Source organism: Daphnia pulicaria, chromosome 12 (assembly GCF_021234035.1).
Source record: "Daphnia pulicaria isolate SC F1-1A chromosome 12, SC_F0-13Bv2, whole genome shotgun sequence".
NCBI lineage: Eukaryota > Metazoa > Arthropoda > Branchiopoda > Diplostraca > Daphniidae > Daphnia > Daphnia pulicaria.
The window spans coordinates 1,620,383-1,643,526 of NC_060924.1; the positions used below are offsets into that span (position 1 = coordinate 1,620,383).

Below are 23,144 nucleotides of genomic sequence, written 5' to 3' on the forward strand. Positions count from 1 at the left end.
TCAATGAATTTGAAATGACGATATAAATTGTTTTACAAGTTTAAACAAATTTCTTTTTAGACGATGTGTTAATTCGATGTCCAATACACTATTTAAAGTCTTTAAAATCAATGAATCTATTAAGACATCCATGATGGAAAAGAAATAGAAATAAGAATTGATAGAAAATCTTCCAGGAACTGAAAACACAACTTCAATGAATTTAAAATGACGATTCTGACTGTTTTACAAATTTCAAGGGTTTCCCTGTTACAGGATATGTTAATCGATGTCAAATAAACTATTTAAAGTATTTAAAATCAATGAATATATTAAGACATCAATGTTGGAAAAGAAATAGAAATAAGAGTTGATAGAAAATCTTCCAGGAACTGAAAACACAACTTCAATGAATTTAAAATGACGATTCTGACTGTTTTACAAATTTCAAGGGTTTCCCTGTTACAGGATATGTTAATCGATGTCAAATAAACTATTTAAAGTATTTAAAATCAATGAATATATTAAGACATCAATGTTGGAAAAGAAATAGAAATAAGAGTTGATAGAAAATCTTCCAGGAACTGAAAACACAACTTCAATGAATTTAAAATGACGATTCTGACTGTTTTACAAATTCAAGGGTTTCCCTGTTACAGGATATGTGAATCGATGTCCAATAAACTTTTTAAAGTCTTTAAAATCAATGAATCTATTAAGACATCCATGATGGAAAAGAAATAGAAATAAGAGTTGATAGAAAATCTTCCAGGAACTGAAAACACAACTTCAATGAATTTAAAATGACGATTCTGACTGTTTTACAAATTTCAAGGGTTTCCCTGTTACAGGATATGTTAATCGATGTCAAATAAACTATTTAAAGTATTTAAAATCAATGAATATATTAAGACATCAATGTTGGAAAAGAAATAGAAATAAGAGTTGATAGAAAATCTTCCAGGAACTGAAAACACAACTTCAATGAATTTAAAATGACGATTCTGACTGTTTTACAAATTCAAGGGTTTCCCTGTTACAGGATATGTGAATCGATGTCCAATAAACTTTTTAAAGTCTTTAAAATCAATGAATCTATTAAGACATCCATGATGGAAAAGAAATAGAAATAAGAGTTGATAGAAAATCTTCCAGGAAGTGAAAACACAACTTCAATGAATTTGAAATGACGATATAAATTGTTTTACAAGTTTAAACAAATTTCTTGTTAGATGATATGTTAATTCGATGTCCAATACACTATTTAAAGTCTTTAAAATCAATGAATCTATTAAGACATCCATGATGGAAAAGAAATAGAAATAAGAGTTGATAGAAAATCTTCCAGGAACTGAAAACACAACTTCAATGAATTTAAAATGACGATTCTGACTGTTTTACAAATTTCAAGGGTTTCCCTGTTACAGGATATGTTAATCGATGTCAAATAAACTATTTAAAGTATTTAAAATCAATGAATATATTAAGACATCAATGTTGGAAAAGAAATAGAAATAAGAGTTGATAGAAAATCTTCCAGGAACTGAAAACACAACTTCAATGAATTTAAAATGACGATTCTGACTGTTTTACAAATTTCAAGGGTTTCCCTGTTACAGGATATGTTAATCGATGTCAAATAAACTATTTAAAGTATTTAAAATCAATGAATATATTAAGACATCAATGTTGGAAAAGAAATAGAAATAAGAGTTGATAGAAAATCTTCCAGGAACTGAAAACACAACTTCAATGAATTTAAAATGACGATTCTGACTGTTTTACAAATTCAAGGGTTTCCCTGTTACAGGATATGTGAATCGATGTCCAATAAACTTTTTAAAGTCTTTAAAATCAATGAATCTATTAAGACATCCATGATGGAAAAGAAATAGAAATAAGAGTTGATAGAAAATCTTCCAGGAAGTGAAAACACAACTTCAATGAATTTGAAATGACGATATAAATTGTTTTACAAGTTTAAACAAATTTCTTGTTAGATGATATGTTAATTCGATGTCCAATACACTATTTAAAGTCTTTAAAATCAATGAATCTATTAAGACATCCATGATGGAAAAGAAATAGAAATAAGAGTTGATAGAAAATCTTCCAGGAACTGAAAACACAACTTCAATGAATTTAAAATGACGATTCTGACTGTTTTACAAATTTCAAGGGTTTCCCTGTTACAGGATATGTTAATCGATGTCAAATAAACTATTTAAAGTATTTAAAATCAATGAATATATTAAGACATCAATGTTGGAAAAGAAATAGAAATAAGAGTTGATAGAAAATCTTCCAGGAACTGAAAACACAACTTCAATGAATTTAAAATGACGATTCTGACTGTTTTACAAATTCAAGGGTTTCCCTGTTACAGGATATGTGAATCGATGTCCAATAAACTTTTTAAAGTCTTTAAAATCAATGAATCTATTAAGACATCCATGATGGAAAAGAAATAGAAATAAGAGTTGATAGAAAATCTTCCAGGAAGTGAAAACACAACTTCAATGAATTTGAAATGACGATATAAATTGTTTTACAAGTTTAAACAAATTTCTTTTTAGACGATGTGTTAATTCGATGTCCAATACACTATTTAAAGTCTTTAAAATCAATGAATCTATTAAGACATCCATGATGGAAAAGAAATAGAAATAAGAATTGATAGAAAATCTTCCAGGAACTGAAAACACAACTTCAATGAATTTAAAATGACGATTCTGACTGTTTTACAAATTTCAAGGGTTTCCCTGTTACAGGATATGTTAATCGATGTCAAATAAACTATTTAAAGTATTTAAAATCAATGAATATATTAAGACATCAATGTTGGAAAAGAAATAGAAATAAGAGTTGATAGAAAATCTTCCAGGAACTGAAAACACAACTTCAATGAATTTAAAATGACGATTCTGACTGTTTTACAAATTCAAGGGTTTCCCTGTTACAGGATATGTGAATCGATGTCCAATAAACTTTTTAAAGTCTTTAAAATCAATGAATCTATTAAGACATCCATGATGGAAAAGAAATAGAAATAAGAGTTGATAGAAAATCTTCCAGGAAGTGAAAACACAACTTCAATGAATTTGAAATGACGATATAAATTGTTTTACAAGTTTAAACAAATTTCTTGTTAGATGATATGTTAATTCGATGTCCAATACACTATTTAAAGTCTTTAAAATCAATGAATCTATTAAGACATCCATGATGGAAAAGAAATAGAAATAAGAGTTGATAGAAAATCTTCCAGGAACTGAAAACACAACTTCAATGAATTTAAAATGACGATTCTGACTGTTTTACAAATTTCAAGGGTTTCCCTGTTACAGGATATGTTAATCGATGTCAAATAAACTATTTAAAGTATTTAAAATCAATGAATATATTAAGACATCAATGTTGGAAAAGAAATAGAAATAAGAGTTGATAGAAAATCTTCCAGGAACTGAAAACACAACTTCAATGAATTTAAAATGACGATTCTGACTGTTTTACAAATTTCAAGGGTTTCCCTGTTACAGGATATGTTAATCGATGTCAAATAAACTATTTAAAGTATTTAAAATCAATGAATATATTAAGACATCAATGTTGGAAAAGAAATAGAAATAAGAGTTGATAGAAAATCTTCCAGGAACTGAAAACACAACTTCAATGAATTTAAAATGACGATTCTGACTGTTTTACAAATTCAAGGGTTTCCCTGTTACAGGATATGTGAATCGATGTCCAATAAACTTTTTAAAGTCTTTAAAATCAATGAATCTATTAAGACATCCATGATGGAAAAGAAATAGAAATAAGAGTTGATAGAAAATCTTCCAGGAAGTGAAAACACAACTTCAATGAATTTGAAATGACGATATAAATTGTTTTACAAGTTTAAACAAATTTCTTGTTAGATGATATGTTAATTCGATGTCCAATACACTATTTAAAGTCTTTAAAATCAATGAATCTATTAAGACATCCATGATGGAAAAGAAATAGAAATAAGAGTTGATAGAAAATCTTCCAGGAACTGAAAACACAACTTCAATGAATTTAAAATGACGATTCTGACTGTTTTACAAATTTCAAGGGTTTCCCTGTTACAGGATATGTTAATCGATGTAAAATAAACTATTTAAAGTATTTAAAATCAATGAATATATTAAGACATCAATGTTGGAAAAGAAATAGAAATAAGAGTTGATAGAAAATCTTCCAGGAACTGAAAACACAACTTCAATGAATTTAAAATGACGATTCTGACTGTTTTACAAATTCAAGGGTTTCCCTGTTACAGGATATGTGAATCGATGTCCAATAAACTTTTTAAAGTCTTTAAAATCAATGAATCTATTAAGACATCCATGATGGAAAAGAAATAGAAATAAGAGTTGATAGAAAATCTTCCAGGAAGTGAAAACACAACTTCAATGAATTTGAAATGACGATATAAATTGTTTTACAAGTTTAAACAAATTTCTTGTTAGATGATATGTTAATTCGATGTCCAATACACTATTTAAAGTCTTTAAAATCAATGAATCTATTAAGACATCCATGATGGAAAAGAAATAGAAATAAGAGTTGATAGAAAATCTTCCAGGAACTGAAAACACAACTTCAATGAATTTAAAATGACGATTCTGACTGTTTTACAAATTTCAAGGGTTTCCCTGTTACAGGATATGTTAATCGATGTCAAATAAACTATTTAAAGTATTTAAAATCAATGAATATATTAAGACATCAATGTTGGAAAAGAAATAGAAATAAGAGTTGATAGAAAATCTTCCAGGAACTGAAAACACAACTTCAATGAATTTAAAATGACGATTCTGACTGTTTTACAAATTTCAAGGGTTTCCCTGTTACAGGATATGTTAATCGATGTCAAATAAACTATTTAAAGTATTTAAAATCAATGAATATATTAAGACATCAATGTTGGAAAAGAAATAGAAATAAGAGTTGATAGAAAATCTTCCAGGAACTGAAAACACAACTTCAATGAATTTAAAATGACGATTCTGACTGTTTTACAAATTCAAGGGTTTCCCTGTTACAGGATATGTGAATCGATGTCCAATAAACTTTTTAAAGTCTTTAAAATCAATGAATCTATTAAGACATCCACGATGGAAAAGAAATAGAAATAAGAGTTGATAGAAAATCTTCCAGGAAGTGAAAACACAACTTCAATGAATTTGAAATGACGATATAAATTGTTTTACAAGTTTAAACAAATTTCTTTTTAGACGATGTGTTAATTCGATGTCCAATACACTATTTAAAGTCTTTAAAATCAATGAATCTATTAAGACATCCATGATGGAAAAGAAATAGAAATAAGAATTGATAGAAAATCTTCCAGGAACTGAAAACACAACTTCAATGAATTTAAAATGACGATTCTGACTGTTTTACAAATTTCAAGGGTTTCCCTGTTACAGGATATGTTAATCGATGTCAAATAAACTATTTAAAGTATTTAAAATCAATGAATATATTAAGACATCAATGTTGGAAAAGAAATAGAAATAAGAGTTGATAGAAAATCTTCCAGGAACTGAAAACACAACTTCAATGAATTTAAAATGACGATTCTGACTGTTTTACAAATTTCAAGGGTTTCCCTGTTACAGGATATGTGAATCGATGTCCAATACACTATTTAAAGTCTTTAAAATCAATGAATCTATTAAGACATCCATGATGGAAAAGAAATAGAAATAAGAGTTGATAGAAAATCTTCCAGGAACTGAAAACACAACTTCAATGAATTTAAAATGACGATTCTGACTGTTTTACAAATTTCAAGGGTTTCCCTGTTACAGGATATGTTCATCGATGTCCAATACACTATTTAAAGTCTTTAAAATTAATGAATCTATTAAGACATTCATGATGGAAAAGAATGAATTTAATGAATTTAAAATGACGATTCTGACTGTTTTACAAATTTCAAGGGTTTCCCTGTTACAGGATATGTTAATCGATGTCCAATACACTATTTAAAGTCTTTAAAATCAATGAATATATTAAGACATCCATGATGGAAAAGAAATAGAAATAAGAGTTGATAGAAAATCTTCCAGGAACTGAAAACACAACTTCAATGAATTTAAAATGACGATTCTGACTGTTTTACAAATTTCAAGGGTTTCCCTGTTACAGGATATGTGAATCGATGTCCAATAAACTTTTTAAAGTCTTTTAAATCAATGAATCTATTAAGACATCCATGATGGAAAAGAAATAGAAATAAGAGTTGATAGAAAATCTTCCAGGAACTGAAAACACAACTTCAATGAATTTAAAATGACGATTCTGACTGTTTTACAAATTTCAAGGGTTTCCCTGTTACAGGATATGTTAATCGATGTCAAATAAACTATTTAAAGTATTTAAAATCAATGAATATATTAAGACATCAATGTTGGAAAAGAAATAGAAATAAGAGTTGATAGAAAATCTTCCAGGAACTGAAAACACAACTTCAATGAATTTAAAATGACGATTCTGACTGTTTTACAAATTCAAGGGTTTCCCTGTTACAGGATATGTGAATCGATGTCCAATAAACTTTTTAAAGTCTTTAAAATCAATGAATCTATTAAGACATCCATGATGGAAAAGAAATAGAAATAAGAGTTGATAGAAAATCTTCCAGGAAGTGAAAACACAACTTCAATGAATTTGAAATGACGATATAAATTGTTTTACAAGTTTAAACAAATTTCTTTTTAGACGATGTGTTAATTCGATGTCCAATACACTATTTAAAGTCTTTAAAATCAATGAATCTATTAAGACATCCATGATGGAAAAGAAATAGAAATAAGAATTGATAGAAAATCTTCCAGGAACTGAAAACACAACTTCAATGAATTTAAAATGACGATTCTGACTGTTTTACAAATTTCAAGGGTTTCCCTGTTACAGGATATGTTAATCGATGTCAAATAAACTATTTAAAGTATTTAAAATCAATGAATATATTAAGACATCAATGTTGGAAAAGAAATAGAAATAAGAGTTGATAGAAAATCTTCCAGGAACTGAAAACACAACTTCAATGAATTTAAAATGACGATTCTGACTGTTTTACAAATTTCAAGGGTTTCCCTGTTACAGGATATGTTAATCGATGTCAAATAAACTATTTAAAGTATTTAAAATCAATGAATATATTAAGACATCAATGTTGGAAAAGAAATAGAAATAAGAGTTGATAGAAAATCTTCCAGGAACTGAAAACACAACTTCAATGAATTTAAAATGACGATTCTGACTGTTTTACAAATTCAAGGGTTTCCCTGTTACAGGATATGTGAATCGATGTCCAATAAACTTTTTAAAGTCTTTAAAATCAATGAATCTATTAAGACATCCATGATGGAAAAGAAATAGAAATAAGAGTTGATAGAAAATCTTCCAGGAAGTGAAAACACAACTTCAATGAATTTGAAATGACGATATAAATTGTTTTACAAGTTTAAACAAATTTCTTGTTAGATGATATGTTAATTCGATGTCCAATACACTATTTAAAGTCTTTAAAATCAATGAATCTATTAAGACATCCATGATGGAAAAGAAATAGAAATAAGAGTTGATAGAAAATCTTCCAGGAACTGAAAACACAACTTCAATGAATTTAAAATGACGATTCTGACTGTTTTACAAATTTCAAGGGTTTCCCTGTTACAGGATATGTTAATCGATGTCAAATAAACTATTTAAAGTATTTAAAATCAATGAATATATTAAGACATCCATGATGGAAAAGAAATAGAAATAAGAGTTGATAGAAAATCTTCCAGGAACTGAAAACACAACTTCAATGAATTTAAAATGACGATTCTGACTGTTTTACAAATTTCAAGGGTTTCCCTGTTACAGGATATGTGAATCGATGTCCAATAAACTTTTTAAAGTCTTTAAAATCAATGAATCTATTAAGACATCCATGATGGAAAAGAAATAGAAATAAGAGTTGATAGAAAATCTTCCAGGAAGTGAAAACACAACTTCAATGAATTTGAAATGACGATATAAATTGTTTTACAAGTTTAAACAAATTTCTTTTTAGACGATGTGTTAATTCGATGTCCAATACACTATTTAAAATCTTTAAAATCAATGAATCTATTAAGACATCCATGATGGAAAAGAAATAGAAATAAGAATTGATAGAAAATCTTCCAGGAACTGAAAACACAACTTCAATGAATTTAAAATGACGATTCTGACTGTTTTACAAATTTCAAGGGTTTCCCTGTTACAGGATATGTTAATCGATGTCAAATAAACTATTTAAAGTATTTAAAATCAATGAATATATTAAGACATCAATGTTGGAAAAGAAATAGAAATAAGAGTTGATAGAAAATCTTCCAGGAACTGAAAACACAACTTCAATGAATTTAAAATGACGATTCTGACTGTTTTACAAATTCAAGGGTTTCCCTGTTACAGGATATGTGAATCGATGTCCAATAAACTTTTTAAAGTCTTTAAAATCAATGAATCTATTAAGACATCCATGATGGAAAAGAAATAGAAATAAGAGTTGATAGAAAATCTTCCAGGAAGTGAAAACACAACTTCAATGAATTTGAAATGACGATATAAATTGTTTTACAAGTTTAAACAAATTTCTTGTTAGATGATATGTTAATTCGATGTCCAATACACTATTTAAAGTCTTTAAAATCAATGAATCTATTAAGACATCCATGATGGAAAAGAAATAGAAATAAGAGTTGATAGAAAATCTTCCAGGAACTGAAAACACAACTTCAATGAATTTAAAATGACGATTCTGACTGTTTTACAAATTTCAAGGGTTTCCCTGTTACAGGATATGTTAATCGATGTCAAATAAACTATTTAAAGTATTTAAAATCAATGAATATATTAAGACATCAATGTTGGAAAAGAAATAGAAATAAGAGTTGATAGAAAATCTTCCAGGAACTGAAAACACAACTTCAATGAATTTAAAATGACGATTCTGACTGTTTTACAAATTCAAGGGTTTCCCTGTTACAGGATATGTGAATCGATGTCCAATAAACTTTTTAAAGTCTTTAAAATCAATGAATCTATTAAGACATCCATGATGGAAAAGAAATAGAAATAAGAGTTGATAGAAAATCTTCCAGGAAGTGAAAACACAACTTCAATGAATTTGAAATGACGATATAAATTGTTTTACAAGTTTAAACAAATTTCTTTTTAGACGATGTGTTAATTCGATGTCCAATACACTATTTAAAGTCTTTAAAATCAATGAATCTATTAAGACATCCATGATGGAAAAGAAATAGAAATAAGAATTGATAGAAAATCTTCCAGGAACTGAAAACACAACTTCAATGAATTTAAAATGACGATTCTGACTGTTTTACAAATTTCAAGGGTTTCCCTGTTACAGGATATGTTAATCGATGTCAAATAAACTATTTAAAGTATTTAAAATCAATGAATATATTAAGACATCAATGTTGGAAAAGAAATAGAAATAAGAGTTGATAGAAAATCTTCCAGGAACTGAAAACACAACTTCAATGAATTTAAAATGACGATTCTGACTGTTTTACAAATTCAAGGGTTTCCCTGTTACAGGATATGTGAATCGATGTCCAATAAACTTTTTAAAGTCTTTAAAATCAATGAATCTATTAAGACATCCATGATGGAAAAGAAATAGAAATAAGAGTTGATAGAAAATCTTCCAGGAAGTGAAAACACAACTTCAATGAATTTGAAATGACGATATAAATTGTTTTACAAGTTTAAACAAATTTCTTGTTAGATGATATGTTAATTCGATGTCCAATACACTATTTAAAGTCTTTAAAATCAATGAATCTATTAAGACATCCATGATGGAAAAGAAATAGAAATAAGAGTTGATAGAAAATCTTCCAGGAACTGAAAACACAACTTCAATGAATTTAAAATGACGATTCTGACTGTTTTACAAATTTCAAGGGTTTCCCTGTTACAGGATATGTTAATCGATGTCAAATAAACTATTTAAAGTATTTAAAATCAATGAATATATTAAGACATCAATGTTGGAAAAGAAATAGAAATAAGAGTTGATAGAAAATCTTCCAGGAACTGAAAACACAACTTCAATGAATTTAAAATGACGATTCTGACTGTTTTACAAATTCAAGGGTTTCCCTGTTACAGGATATGTGAATCGATGTCCAATAAACTTTTTAAAGTCTTTAAAATCAATGAATCTATTAAGACATCCATGATGGAAAAGAAATAGAAATAAGAGTTGATAGAAAATCTTCCAGGAAGTGAAAACACAACTTCAATGAATTTGAAATGACGATATAAATTGTTTTACAAGTTTAAACAAATTTCTTGTTAGATGATATGTTAATTCGATGTCCAATACACTATTTAAAGTCTTTAAAATCAATGAATCTATTAAGACATCCATGATGGAAAAGAAATAGAAATAAGAGTTGATAGAAAATCTTCCAGGAACTGAAAACACAACTTCAATGAATTTAAAATGACGATTCTGACTGTTTTACAAATTTCAAGGGTTTCCCTGTTACAGGATATGTTAATCGATGTCCAATACACTATTTAAAGTCTTTAAAATCAATGAATATATTAAGACATCCATGATGGAAAAGAAATAGAAATAAGAGTTGATAGAAAATCTTCCAGGAACTGAAAACACAACTTCAATGAATTTAAAATGACGATTCTGACTGTTTTACAAATTTCAAGGGTTTCCCTGTTACAGGATATGTGAATCGATGTCCAATAAACTTTTTAAAGTCTTTAAAATCAATGAATCTATTAAGACATCCATGATGGAAAAGAAATAGAAATAAGAGTTGATAGAAAATCTTCCAGGAAGTGAAAACACAACTTCAATGAATTTGAAATGACGATATAAATTGTTTTACAAGTTTAAACAAATTTCTTGTTAGATGATATGTTAATTCGATGTCCAATACACTATTTAAAGTCTTTAAAATCAATGAATCTATTAAGACATCCATGATGGAAAAGAAATAGAAATAAGAGTTGATAGAAAATCTTCCAGGAACTGAAAACACAACTTCAATGAATTTAAAATGACGATTCTGACTGTTTTACAAATTTCAAGGGTTTCCCTGTTACAGGATATGTTCATCGATGTCCAATACACTATTTAAAGTCTTTAAAATTAATGAATCTATTAAGACATTCATGATGGAAAAGAATGAATTTAATGAATTTAAAATGACGATTCTGATTGTTTTACAAATTTCAAGGGTTTCCCTGTTACAGGATATGTTAATCGATGTCCAATACACTATTTAAAGTCTTTAAAATCAATGAATATATTAAGACATCCATGATGGAAAAGAAATAGAAATAAGAGTTGATAGAAAATCTTCCAGGAACTGAAAACACAACTTCAATGAATTTAAAATGACGATTCTGACTGTTTTACAAATTTCAAGGGTTTCGCTGTTACAGGATATGTGAATCGATGTCCAATAAACTTTTTAAAGTCTTTTAAATCAATGAATCTATTAAGACATCCATGATGGAAAAGAAATAGAAATAAGAGTTGATAGAAAATCTTCCAGGAAGTGAAAACACAACTTCAATGAATTTGAAATGACGATATAAATTGTTTTACAAGTTTAAACAAATTTCTTGTTAGATGATATGTTAATTCGATGTCCAATACACTATTTAAAGTCTTTAAAATCAATGAATCTATTAAGACATCCATGATGGAAAAGAAATAGAAATAAGAGTTGATAGAAAATCTTCCAGGAACTGAAAACACAACTTCAATGAATTTAAAATGACGATTCTGACTGTTTTACAAATTTCAAGGGTTTCCCTGTTACAGGATATGTTAATCGATGTCCAATACACTATTTAAAGTCTTTAAAATCAATGAATATATTAAGACATCCATGATGGAAAAGAAATAGAAATAAGAGTTGATAGAAAATCTTCCAGGAACTGAAAACACAACTTCAATGAATTTAAAATGACGATTCTGACTGTTTTACAAATTTCAAGGGTTTCCCTGTTACAGGATATGTGAATCGATGTCCAATAAACTTTTTAAAGTCTTTAAAATCAATGAATCTATTAAGACATCCATGATGGAAAAGAAATAGAAATAAGAGTTGATAGAAAATCTTCCAGGAAGTGAAAACACAACTTCAATGAATTTGAAATGACGATATAAATTGTTTTACAAGTTTAAACAAATTTCTTGTTAGATGATATGTTAATTCGATGTCCAATACACTATTTAAAGTCTTTAAAATCAATGAATCTATTAAGACATCCATGATGGAAAAGAAATAGAAATAAGAGTTGATAGAAAATCTTCCAGGAACTGAAAACACAACTTCAATGAATTTAAAATGACGATTCTGACTGTTTTACAAATTTCAAGGGTTTCCCTGTTACAGGATATGTTCATCGATGTCCAATACACTATTTAAAGTCTTTAAAATTAATGAATCTATTAAGACATTCATGATGGAAAAGAATGAATTTAATGAATTTAAAATGACGATTCTGATTGTTTTACAAATTTCAAGGGTTTCCCTGTTACAGGATATGTTAATCGATGTCCAATACACTATTTAAAGTCTTTAAAATCAATGAATATATTAAGACATCCATGATGGAAAAGAAATAGAAATAAGAGTTGATAGAAAATCTTCCAGGAACTGAAAACACAACTTCAATGAATTTAAAATGACGATTCTGACTGTTTTACAAATTTCAAGGGTTTCGCTGTTACAGGATATGTGAATCGATGTCCAATAAACTTTTTAAAGTCTTTTAAATCAATGAATCTATTAAGACATCCATGATGGAAAAGAAATAGAAATAAGAGTTGATAGAAAATCTTCCAGGAACTGAAAACACAACTTCAATGAATTTAAAATGACGATTCTGACTGTTTTACAAATTCAAGGGTTTCCCTGTTACAGGATATGTGAATCGATGTCCAATAAACTTTTTAAAGTCTTTAAAATCAATGAATCTATTAAGACATCCATGATGGAAAAGAAATAGAAATAAGAGTTGATAGAAAATCTTCCAGGAACTGAAAACACAACTTCAATGAATTTAAAATGACGATTCTGACTGTTTTACAAATTTCAAGGGTTTCCCTGTTACAGGATATGTTAATCGATGTCAAATAAACTATTTAAAGTATTTAAAATCAATGAATATATTAAGACATCAATGTTGGAAAAGAAATAGAAATAAGAGTTGATAGAAAATCTTCCAGGAACTGAAAACACAACTTCAATGAATTTAAAATGACGATTCTGACTGTTTTACAAATTCAAGGGTTTCCCTGTTACAGGATATGTGAATCGATGTCCAATAAACTTTTTAAAGTCTTTAAAATCAATGAATCTATTAAGACATCCATGATGGAAAAGAAATAGAAATAAGAGTTGATAGAAAATCTTCCAGGAAGTGAAAACACAACTTCAATGAATTTGAAATGACGATATAAATTGTTTTACAAGTTTAAACAAATTTCTTGTTAGATGATATGTTAATTCGATGTCCAATACACTATTTAAAGTCTTTAAAATCAATGAATCTATTAAGACATCCATGATGGAAAAGAAATAGAAATAAGAGTTGATAGAAAATCTTCCAGGAACTGAAAACACAACTTCAATGAATTTAAAATGACGATTCTGACTGTTTTACAAATTTCAAGGGTTTCCCTGTTACAGGATATGTTCATCGATGTCCAATACACTATTTAAAGTCTTTAAAATTAATGAATCTATTAAGACATTCATGATGGAAAAGAATGAATTTAATGAATTTAAAATGACGATTCTGATTGTTTTACAAATTTCAAGGGTTTCCCTGTTACAGGATATGTGAATCGATGTCCAATAAACTTTTTAAAGTCTTTAAAATCAATGAATCTATTAAGACATCCATGATGGAAAAGAAATAGAAATAAGAGTTGATAGAAAATCTTCCAGGAAGTGAAAACACAACTTCAATGAATTTGAAATGACGATATAAATTGTTTTACAAGTTTAAACAAATTTCTTGTTAGATGATATGTTAATTCGATGTCCAATACACTATTTAAAGTCTTTAAAATCAATGAATCTATTAAGACATCCATGATGGAAAAGAAATAGAAATAAGAATTGATAGAAAATCTTCCAGGAACTGAAAACACAACTTCAATGAATTTAAAATGACGATTCTGACTGTTTTACAAATTTCAAGGGTTTCCCTGTTACAGGATATGTTAATCGATGTCAAATAAACTATTTAAAGTATTTAAAATCAATGAATATATTAAGACATCAATGTTGGAAAAGAAATAGAAATAAGAGTTGATAGAAAATCTTCCAGGAACTGAAAACACAACTTCAATGAATTTAAAATGACGATTCTGACTGTTTTACAAATTTCAAGGGTTTCCCTGTTACAGGATATGTTAATCGATGTCAAATAAACTATTTAAAGTATTTAAAATCAATGAATATATTAAGACATCAATGTTGGAAAAGAAATAGAAATAAGAGTTGATAGAAAATCTTCCAGGAACTGAAAACACAACTTCAATGAATTTAAAATGACGATTCTGACTGTTTTACAAATTCAAGGGTTTCCCTGTTACAGGATATGTGAATCGATGTCCAATAAACTTTTTAAAGTCTTTAAAATCAATGAATCTATTAAGACATCCATGATGGAAAAGAAATAGAAATAAGAGTTGATAGAAAATCTTCCAGGAAGTGAAAACACAACTTCAATGAATTTGAAATGACGATATAAATTGTTTTACAAGTTTAAACAAATTTCTTGTTAGATGATATGTTAATTCGATGTCCAATACACTATTTAAAGTCTTTAAAATCAATGAATCTATTAAGACATCCATGATGGAAAAGAAATAGAAATAAGAGTTGATAGAAAATCTTCCAGGAACTGAAAACACAACTTCAATGAATTTAAAATGACGATTCTGACTGTTTTACAAATTTCAAGGGTTTCCCTGTTACAGGATATGTGAATCGATGTCCAATAAACTTTTTAAAGTCTTTAAAATCAATGAATCTATTAAGACATCCATGATGGAAAAGAAATAGAAATAAGAGTTGATAGAAAATCTTCCAGGAAGTGAAAACACAACTTCAATGAATTTGAAATGACGATATAAATTGTTTTACAAGTTTAAACAAATTTCTTTTTAGACGATGTGTTAATTCGATGTCCAATACACTATTTAAAGTCTTTAAAATCAATGAATCTATTAAGACATCCATGATGGAAAAGAAATAGAAATAAGAATTGATAGAAAATCTTCCAGGAACTGAAAACACAACTTCAATGAATTTAAAATGACGATTCTGACTGTTTTACAAATTCAAGGGTTTCCCTGTTACAGGATATGTGAATCGATGTCCAATAAACTTTTTAAAGTCTTTAAAATCAATGAATCTATTAACACCCATGATGGAAAAGAAATAGAAATAAGAGTTGATAGAAAATCTTCCAGGAAGTGAAAACACAACTTCAATGAATTTGAAATGACGATATAAATTGTTTTACAAGTTTAAACAAATTTCTTGTTAGATAATATGTTAATTCGATGTCCAATACACTATTTAAAGTCTTTAAAATCAATGAATCTATTTAGACATCCATGATGGAAAAGAAATAGAAATAAGAATTGATAGAAAATCTTCCAGGAAGTGAAAACACAACTTCAATGAATTTGAAATGACGATATAAATTGTTTTACAAGTTTAAACAAATTTCTTTTTAGACGATGTGTTAATTCGATGTCCAATACACTATTTAAAGTCTTTAAAATCAATGAATCTATTAAGACATCCATGATGGAAAAGAAATAGAAATAAGAATTGATAGAAAATCTTCCAGGAACTGAAAACACAACTTCAATGAATTTAAAATGACGATTCTGACTGTTTTACAAATTTCAAGGGTTTCCCTGTTACAGGATATGTTAATCGATGTCAAATAAACTATTTAAAGTATTTAAAATCAATGAATATATTAAGACATCAATGTTGGAAAAGAAATAGAAATAAGAGTTGATAGAAAATCTTCCAGGAACTGAAAACACAACTTCAATGAATTTAAAATGACGATTCTGACTGTTTTACAAATTCAAGGGTTTCCCTGTTACAGGATATGTGAATCGATGTCCAATAAACTTTTTAAAGTCTTTAAAATCAATGAATCTATTAAGACATCCATGATGGAAAAGAAATAGAAATAAGAGTTGATAGAAAATCTTCCAGGAAGTGAAAACACAACTTCAATGAATTTGAAATGACGATATAAATTGTTTTACAAGTTTAAACAAATTTCTTGTTAGATGATATGTTAATTCGATGTCCAATACACTATTTAAAGTCTTTAAAATCAATGAATCTATTAAGACATCCATGATGGAAAAGAAATAGAAATAAGAGTTGATAGAAAATCTTCCAGGAACTGAAAACACAACTTCAATGAATTTAAAATGACGATTCTGACTGTTTTACAAATTTCAAGGGTTTCCCTGTTACAGGATATGTTCATCGATGTCCAATACACTATTTAAAGTCTTTAAAATTAATGAATCTATTAAGACATTCATGATGGAAAAGAATGAATTTAATGAATTTAAAATGACGATTCTGATTGTTTTACAAATTTCAAGGGTTTCCCTGTTACAGGATATGTTAATCGATGTCAAATAAACTATTTAAAGTATTTAAAATCAATGAATATATTAAGACATCAATGTTGGAAAAGAAATAGAAATAAGAGTTGATAGAAAATCTTCCAGGAACTGAAAACACAACTTCAATGAATTTAAAATGACGATTCTGACTGTTTTACAAATTCAAGGGTTTCCCTGTTACAGGATATGTGAATCGATGTCCAATAAACTTTTTAAAGTCTTTAAAATCAATGAATCTATAAAGACATCCATGATGGAAAAGAAATAGAAATAAGAGTTGATACAAAATCTTCCAGGAAGTGAAAACACAACTTCAATGAATTTGAAATGACGATATAAATTGTTTTACAAGTTTAAACAAATTTCTTGTTAGATGATATGTTAATTCGATGTCCAATACACTATTTAAAGTCTTTAAAATCAATGAATCTATTAAGACATCCATGATGGAAAAGAAATAGAAATAAGAGTTGATAGAAAATCTTCCAGGAACTGAAAACACAACTTCAATGAATTTAAAATGACGATTCTGACTGTTTTACAAATTTCAAGGGTTTCCCTGTTACAGGATATGTGAATCGATGTCCAATAAACTTTTTAAAGTCTTTTAAATCAATGAATCTATTAAGACATCCATGATGGAAAAGAAATAGAAATAAGAGTTGATAGAAAATCTTCCAGGAACTGAAAACACAACTTCAATGAATTTAAAATGACGATTCTGACTGTTTTACAAATTTCAAGGGTTTCCCTGTTACAGGATATGTTAATCGATGTCAAATAAACTATTTAAAGTATTTAAAATCAATGAATATATTAAGACATCAATGTTGGAAAAGAAATAGAAATAAGAGTTGATAGAAAATCTTCCAGGAACTGAAAACACAACTTCAATGAATTTAAAATGACGATTCTGACTGTTTTACAAATTCAAGGGTTTCCCTGTTACAGGATATGTGAATCGATGTCCAATAAACTTTTTAAAGTCTTTAAAATCAATGAATCTATTAAGACATCCATGATGGAAAAGAAATAGAAATAAGAGTTGATAGAAAATCTTCCAGGAAGTGAAAACACAACTTCAATGAATTTGAAATGACGATATAAATTGTTTTACAAGTTTAAACAAATTTCTTTTTAGACGATGTGTTAATTCGATGTCCAATACACTATTTAAAGTCTTTAAAATCAATGAATCTATTAAGACACTCATGAAGGAAAAGAAATAGAAATAAGATTTGATAGAAAATCTTCCAGGAAGTGAAAACACAACTTCAATGAATTTGAAATGACGATATCAATTGTTTTACAAGTTTAAACAAATTTCTTTTTAGACGATGTGTTAATTCGATGTCCAATACACTATTTAAAGTCTTTAAAATCAATGGATCTATTAAGACACTCATGAAGGAAAAGAAATAGAAATAAGATTTGATAGAAAATCTTCCAGGAAGTGAAAACACAACTTCAATGAATTTGAAATGACGATATCAATTGTTTTACAAGTTTAAACAAATTTCTTGTTAGACGATATGTTAATTTGATGTCCAATACACTATTTAAAGTCTTTAAAATCAATGAATCTATTAATACATGCACGAAAGAAAAGAAATAGAAATAAGAGTTGATAGAAAATCTTCCAGGAACTAAAAATCACCACTTCAATGAATTTGAAATGACGATTCTGATTGTTTTACAAATTTCAAGGGTTTCCCTGTTACAGGATATGTTAATCGATGTCAAATAAACTATTTAAAGTATTTAAAATCAATGAATATATTAAGACATCAATGTTGGAAAAGAAATAGAAATAAGAGTTGATAGAAAATCTTCCAGGAAGTGAAAACACAACTTCAATGAATTTGAAATGACGATATAAATTGTTTTACAAGTTTAAACAAATTTCTTGTTAGATGATATGTTAATTCGATGTCCAATACACTATTTAAAGTCTTTAAAATTAATGAATCTATTAAGACATTCATGATGGAAAAGAATGAATTTAATGAATTTAAAATGACGATTCTGATTGTTTTACAAATTTCAAGGGTTTCCCTGTTACAGGATATGTGAATCGATGTCCAATAAACTTTTTAAAGTCTTTTAAATCAATGAATCTATTAAGACATCCATGATGGAAAAGAAATAGAAATAAGAGTTGATAGAAAATCTTCCAGGAAGTGAAAACACAACTTCAATGAATTTGAAATGACGATATAAATTGTTTTACAAGTTTAAACAAATTTCTTGTTAGATGATATGTTAATTCGATGTCCAATACACTATTTAAAGTCTTTAAAATCAATGAATCTATTAAGACATCCATGATGGAAAAGAAATAGAAATAAGAGTTGATAGAAAATCTTCCAGGAAGTGAAAACACAACTTCAATGAATTTGAAATAACGATATCAATTGTTTTACAAGTTTAAACAAATTTCTTTTTAGACGATGTGTTAATTCGATGTCCAATACACTATTTAAAGTCTTTAAAATCAATGAATCTATTAAGACACTCATGAAGGAAAAGAAATAGAAATAAGATTTGATAGAAAATCTTCCAGGAAGTGAAAACACAACTTCAATGAATTTGAAATGACGATATAAATTGTTTTACAAGTTTAAACAAATTTCTTGTTAGATGATATGTTAATTCGATGTCCAATACACTATTTAAAGTCTTTAAAATCAATGAATCTATTAAGACATCCATGATGGAAAAGAAATAGAAATAAGAGTTGATAGAAAATCTTCCAGGAAGTGAAAACACAACTTCACTGAATTTGAAATAACGATATCAATTGTTTTACAAGTTTAAACAAATTTCTTTTTAGACGATGTGTTAATTCGATGTCCAATACACTATTTAAAGTCTTTAAAATCAATGAATCTATTAAGACACTCATGAAGGAAAAGAAATAGAAATAAGATTTGATAGAAAATCTTCCAGGAAGTGAAAACACAACTTCAATGAATTTGAAATGACGATATAAATTGTTTTACAAGTTTAAACAAATTTCTTGTTAGATGATATGTTAATTCGATGTCCAATACACTATTTAAAGTCTTTAAAATTAATGAATCTATTAAGACATTCATGATGGAAAAGAATGAATTTAATGAATTTAAAATGACGATTCTGATTGTTTTACAAATTTCAAGGGTTTCCCTGTTACAGGATATGTTAATCGATGTTCAATACACTATTTCAAGTCTTTAAAATCAATGAATCTATTCAGACATGCATGAAGGAAAAGAAATAGAAATAAGGGTTAATAGAAAATCTTCCAGGAAGTGAAAACACATCTTCAATGAATTTTAAATGACGATATAAATTGCTTATGCTAGTGCTACGCTAGTGTTTCCGATAGACTAATTTAGAATTAACCGGCGATATTTTAGCACTACATTTAAGTTTATCGCCGCTAATATCTCTATCGGAAGCGCTAGCGAGTAGGTAGGCGAAGAACGTAATCAGGTACTTAAAAATCGTTAATAATTCACTCTTACTTTATCTAACTATCTATCTTTTATTAGGTAATCATAAGTCCCTCCTGAGTTAATGGTTCCAACCCATTCGAAGTGTGAAAGATCTTGCAAGATAAAGCGCAAGAAAAACACACGATTTCTCATCACTCATTTAACGGGGCATCCTTTTTCCCCAAGAATTTCAAAAAGCTCAGCATTCATTTTGTAAAACCGTTTATTATCCAATATCCAGGGACGCATATGAACGTAAATCCGCGTAAATCTCATTAAAAAAGGAACCATCCATCACCTAATAAAAGACCAATCGCACGATTAAGTAGATACGTATAGAATACACATCCCTTGTATTGAGAATTATGAATTCTTAAAATTGAGGCAGAATCCTCTGTTTCCATTAGTAGGAATAGTAACGGCAACTCCATTGACAGGAAGGGCATCTACCGTAGCAGTTGTCGTTTCGTCACCATTGGTATGGTAGATCAGCCGGAAAGGTGTCGCAGTGGCTAGATTTGTTTCAATTGAATTAAATTGTTTGATTATCATGAGTCATGATTCGGTGTCATGATTCATGACACCGAAAATATTTGTCTAACTTTTGAAACTTACTGCAGACGGTGGTAGAGACAGCGTTCGCTGGCAGCGCATTGAGCTTTTCTCCGCAGTAGCGATCGAAGGCCATGTTGAGCACGGCGGTAGGATTCCCAATGTTGTATCCCTCTGGGATGATGAGGAAGTCGTTGTTGCAGTTGAGAGATGACAACTGGCTCACGTCCCTCTTAACAGCTGCAACTGCATCGGCGGTCGGAGTTGTCATCGCTGTGCTAACACTAAAGGCTTTAGATCCAGTTGCTGTCACCGTACATGGAGTCATACACAAAGTTTTCTACAAAATTAAGAAATTTAAAACGTTGTATATGTTTCATAATAGCATTATTTCATAATGTATTATAAAAGCTTGTTATTGGCTTACCGTAACTCCTGGTGTTGTGCGGAAGCAGATGCTGTAATCTTGATTGGCCAACTGGCGAGTGGCTGTTCCGGCAACATCACGCCAGTTGAACGATTTTACCATTCCCACACGGGCGGTGAAATACTGAAGGCAATCCGTTGGTGCTGCATGTGAAATATAGGTCAATAACATCTATTTTATTTATAATAATATTATACGTGTAAATGCTTGCCGAGGTATGCGGAGTCGCAAGGAATCATGGAAATGAGAACATTCCATCCACGCAAGGAATTTGAATTAGCGCCAAAAGTGACTGTCAATTGCAAGTCGGTAGGAGAGGTGGACGATGGAGGCACATTTAGGTACACTATAAAAGATGGATTTCGAATTCAGTGACGTTGTTTTGCATCTGTCGGAACATAGAGATTTTTAAAAAGAATTTAGGTACTGTGTTGTCCTTCGTTGTCTCCGCATATTGTGGGGATTCTGTTGGAAGCTCCCAACACTTCGAACGTGTCGGTGCTACAAACTGACTCCGTGTCCGGCTGACCGATGGAAAACATTATAAAATTCAACCTACACAACGAAAATTGTAAATATAAGCACATTTTTTTTACTCAGTAAATTGCCATGTTTTCTGATATGTACTGTAGGCCTATTGATAATAAACTCACCGGACTTGACAAACGGCTTTTCCTTGTTCAGGCAATTTGGCGTTCAACTTAATCGTAACGCTACAACTGCTGGTGGAAGAACCGATGCCCATTGAAGGCGATAGCCAATAAGTGTTGTCGATGGTGATAATCTTTGGATCTGATTCGTCGCAGGTGTTGCTAACAATATCTTTTATAAGTTGTACGGTGAGTAAATAAATCATTTCACATTTAACGCTTTGAAAATCGTGAAGAATAATACTCACTGATGCAACAAACGCGACCTCCAAGACAAGACCCACTGGCTCGTCCACCGTATCTATTACACGCGATGCTATCTGCACAAATGCCCGTTTCTTTATTGGGTGACGTGCAGCTTGTGAACGGGACGAACGCTGGAGTGACCTTCGTGCTCACTGCTGTTTTACAGTTCAAAGATTTGGATTAGACGTATATAATAATGACAATAATGACGCAAATAATAAATAATACCTGGTATTGCAAATTGAGGCGCCATTGGTGTTGTGTAGTAGTAGTACGGTAGCCAGGGATTATTAGTAGGGAGTCGAGGTGAATCTTCTAAAACCATCGAATTTTCCGGCGCATTAATATTTGGCGAATCCTCGACGCTCTCAGAGTCGCAAGTGCTTGCTCGGACATGCTGAGAAATCACCAGAAAAAGACCTAGAATGAAAACGTTGACGTGGGACATTTTTCTTTATATGGATTAGAGCCGAGAAAAGACCCAAACAATTGAAAAAGCTGACCAAGCAGTCCCTTGGAACTGAATGAATATTCCAAGCAGAGACGCGCGTCTCTTTATATACCTACATAAGCCATCAAGTGTTGTGGTGCGAATGAACTTTTTTTTCTGTTCTTCTACATACATTAGTACTCTTCAAAGGCGATTTTATATTATATTATGGAGACGACTACATACAGCCGGTTTCTACAGGACATATTACTAAATTATTATACGGCTTTTAAAAAATGTTAACATTTTATGGCCGCAACTTGTGTAAAACGCTACGCTTATACTATAGCAGCTTTGTTGTCGCAGGTGCCTGACGGTGTGACGGGGAATTTTCCCGTGTGTCCCATGGCAACACAGCATTTTTTCAATGTCAATCACGCGCTCACGGATTTTTATTACAGTGCGACATTCGACGGGGCCAAAAAATCAATGCCAAACTTCACGAACACAAGACAATTGTTTTGACTCTTCAGATAAGATAGCGTGGTGTTTTGAACAGGCGTTAAAAAAATATATTTCCAGGATACAGAGTGACGTGTTAATCTCAACA

The 23,144-nt window shown here is 29.3% G+C and overlaps 2 protein-coding genes across 2 annotated transcripts in view; both read right to left on the reverse strand.

The window, feature by feature from the left end:
* Window positions 1-23,144, reverse strand: part of LOC124316246 — a 686,332-nt gene that overhangs the window by 577,940 nt on the left and 85,248 nt on the right. The window lies entirely within an intron of this gene.
* LOC124316557 lies at window positions 20,454-21,332 on the reverse strand. The gene is made up of 3 exons (XM_046782569.1): window positions 21,209-21,332; window positions 20,845-21,121; window positions 20,454-20,741 (listed from the first exon to the last, which is right to left on the reverse strand). The coding sequence occupies exons 1-3, from the start codon at window positions 21,308-21,310 to the stop codon at window positions 20,593-20,595; spliced, it is 528 nt and encodes a 175-aa protein (XP_046638525.1). The 5' UTR covers window positions 21,311-21,332; the 3' UTR covers window positions 20,454-20,592.

Bases quoted from the DNA above. Each gene is read 5' to 3' on its own strand.
- LOC124316557 (XM_046782569.1), bottom strand. From the start codon at position 21,310: ATGGTAAAATCGTTCAACTGGCGTGATGTTGCCGGAACAGCCACTCGC. The intron at 21,122-21,208 runs GTAAGCCAATAA...TTAATTTTGTAG, and splicing joins GCACAACACCAGGAGTTACG to AAAACTTTGTGTATGACTCC. The intron at 20,742-20,844 runs GTAAGTTTCAAA...AAACAAATCTAG, and splicing joins TGTCTCTACCACCGTCTGCA to CCACTGCGACACCTTTCCGG.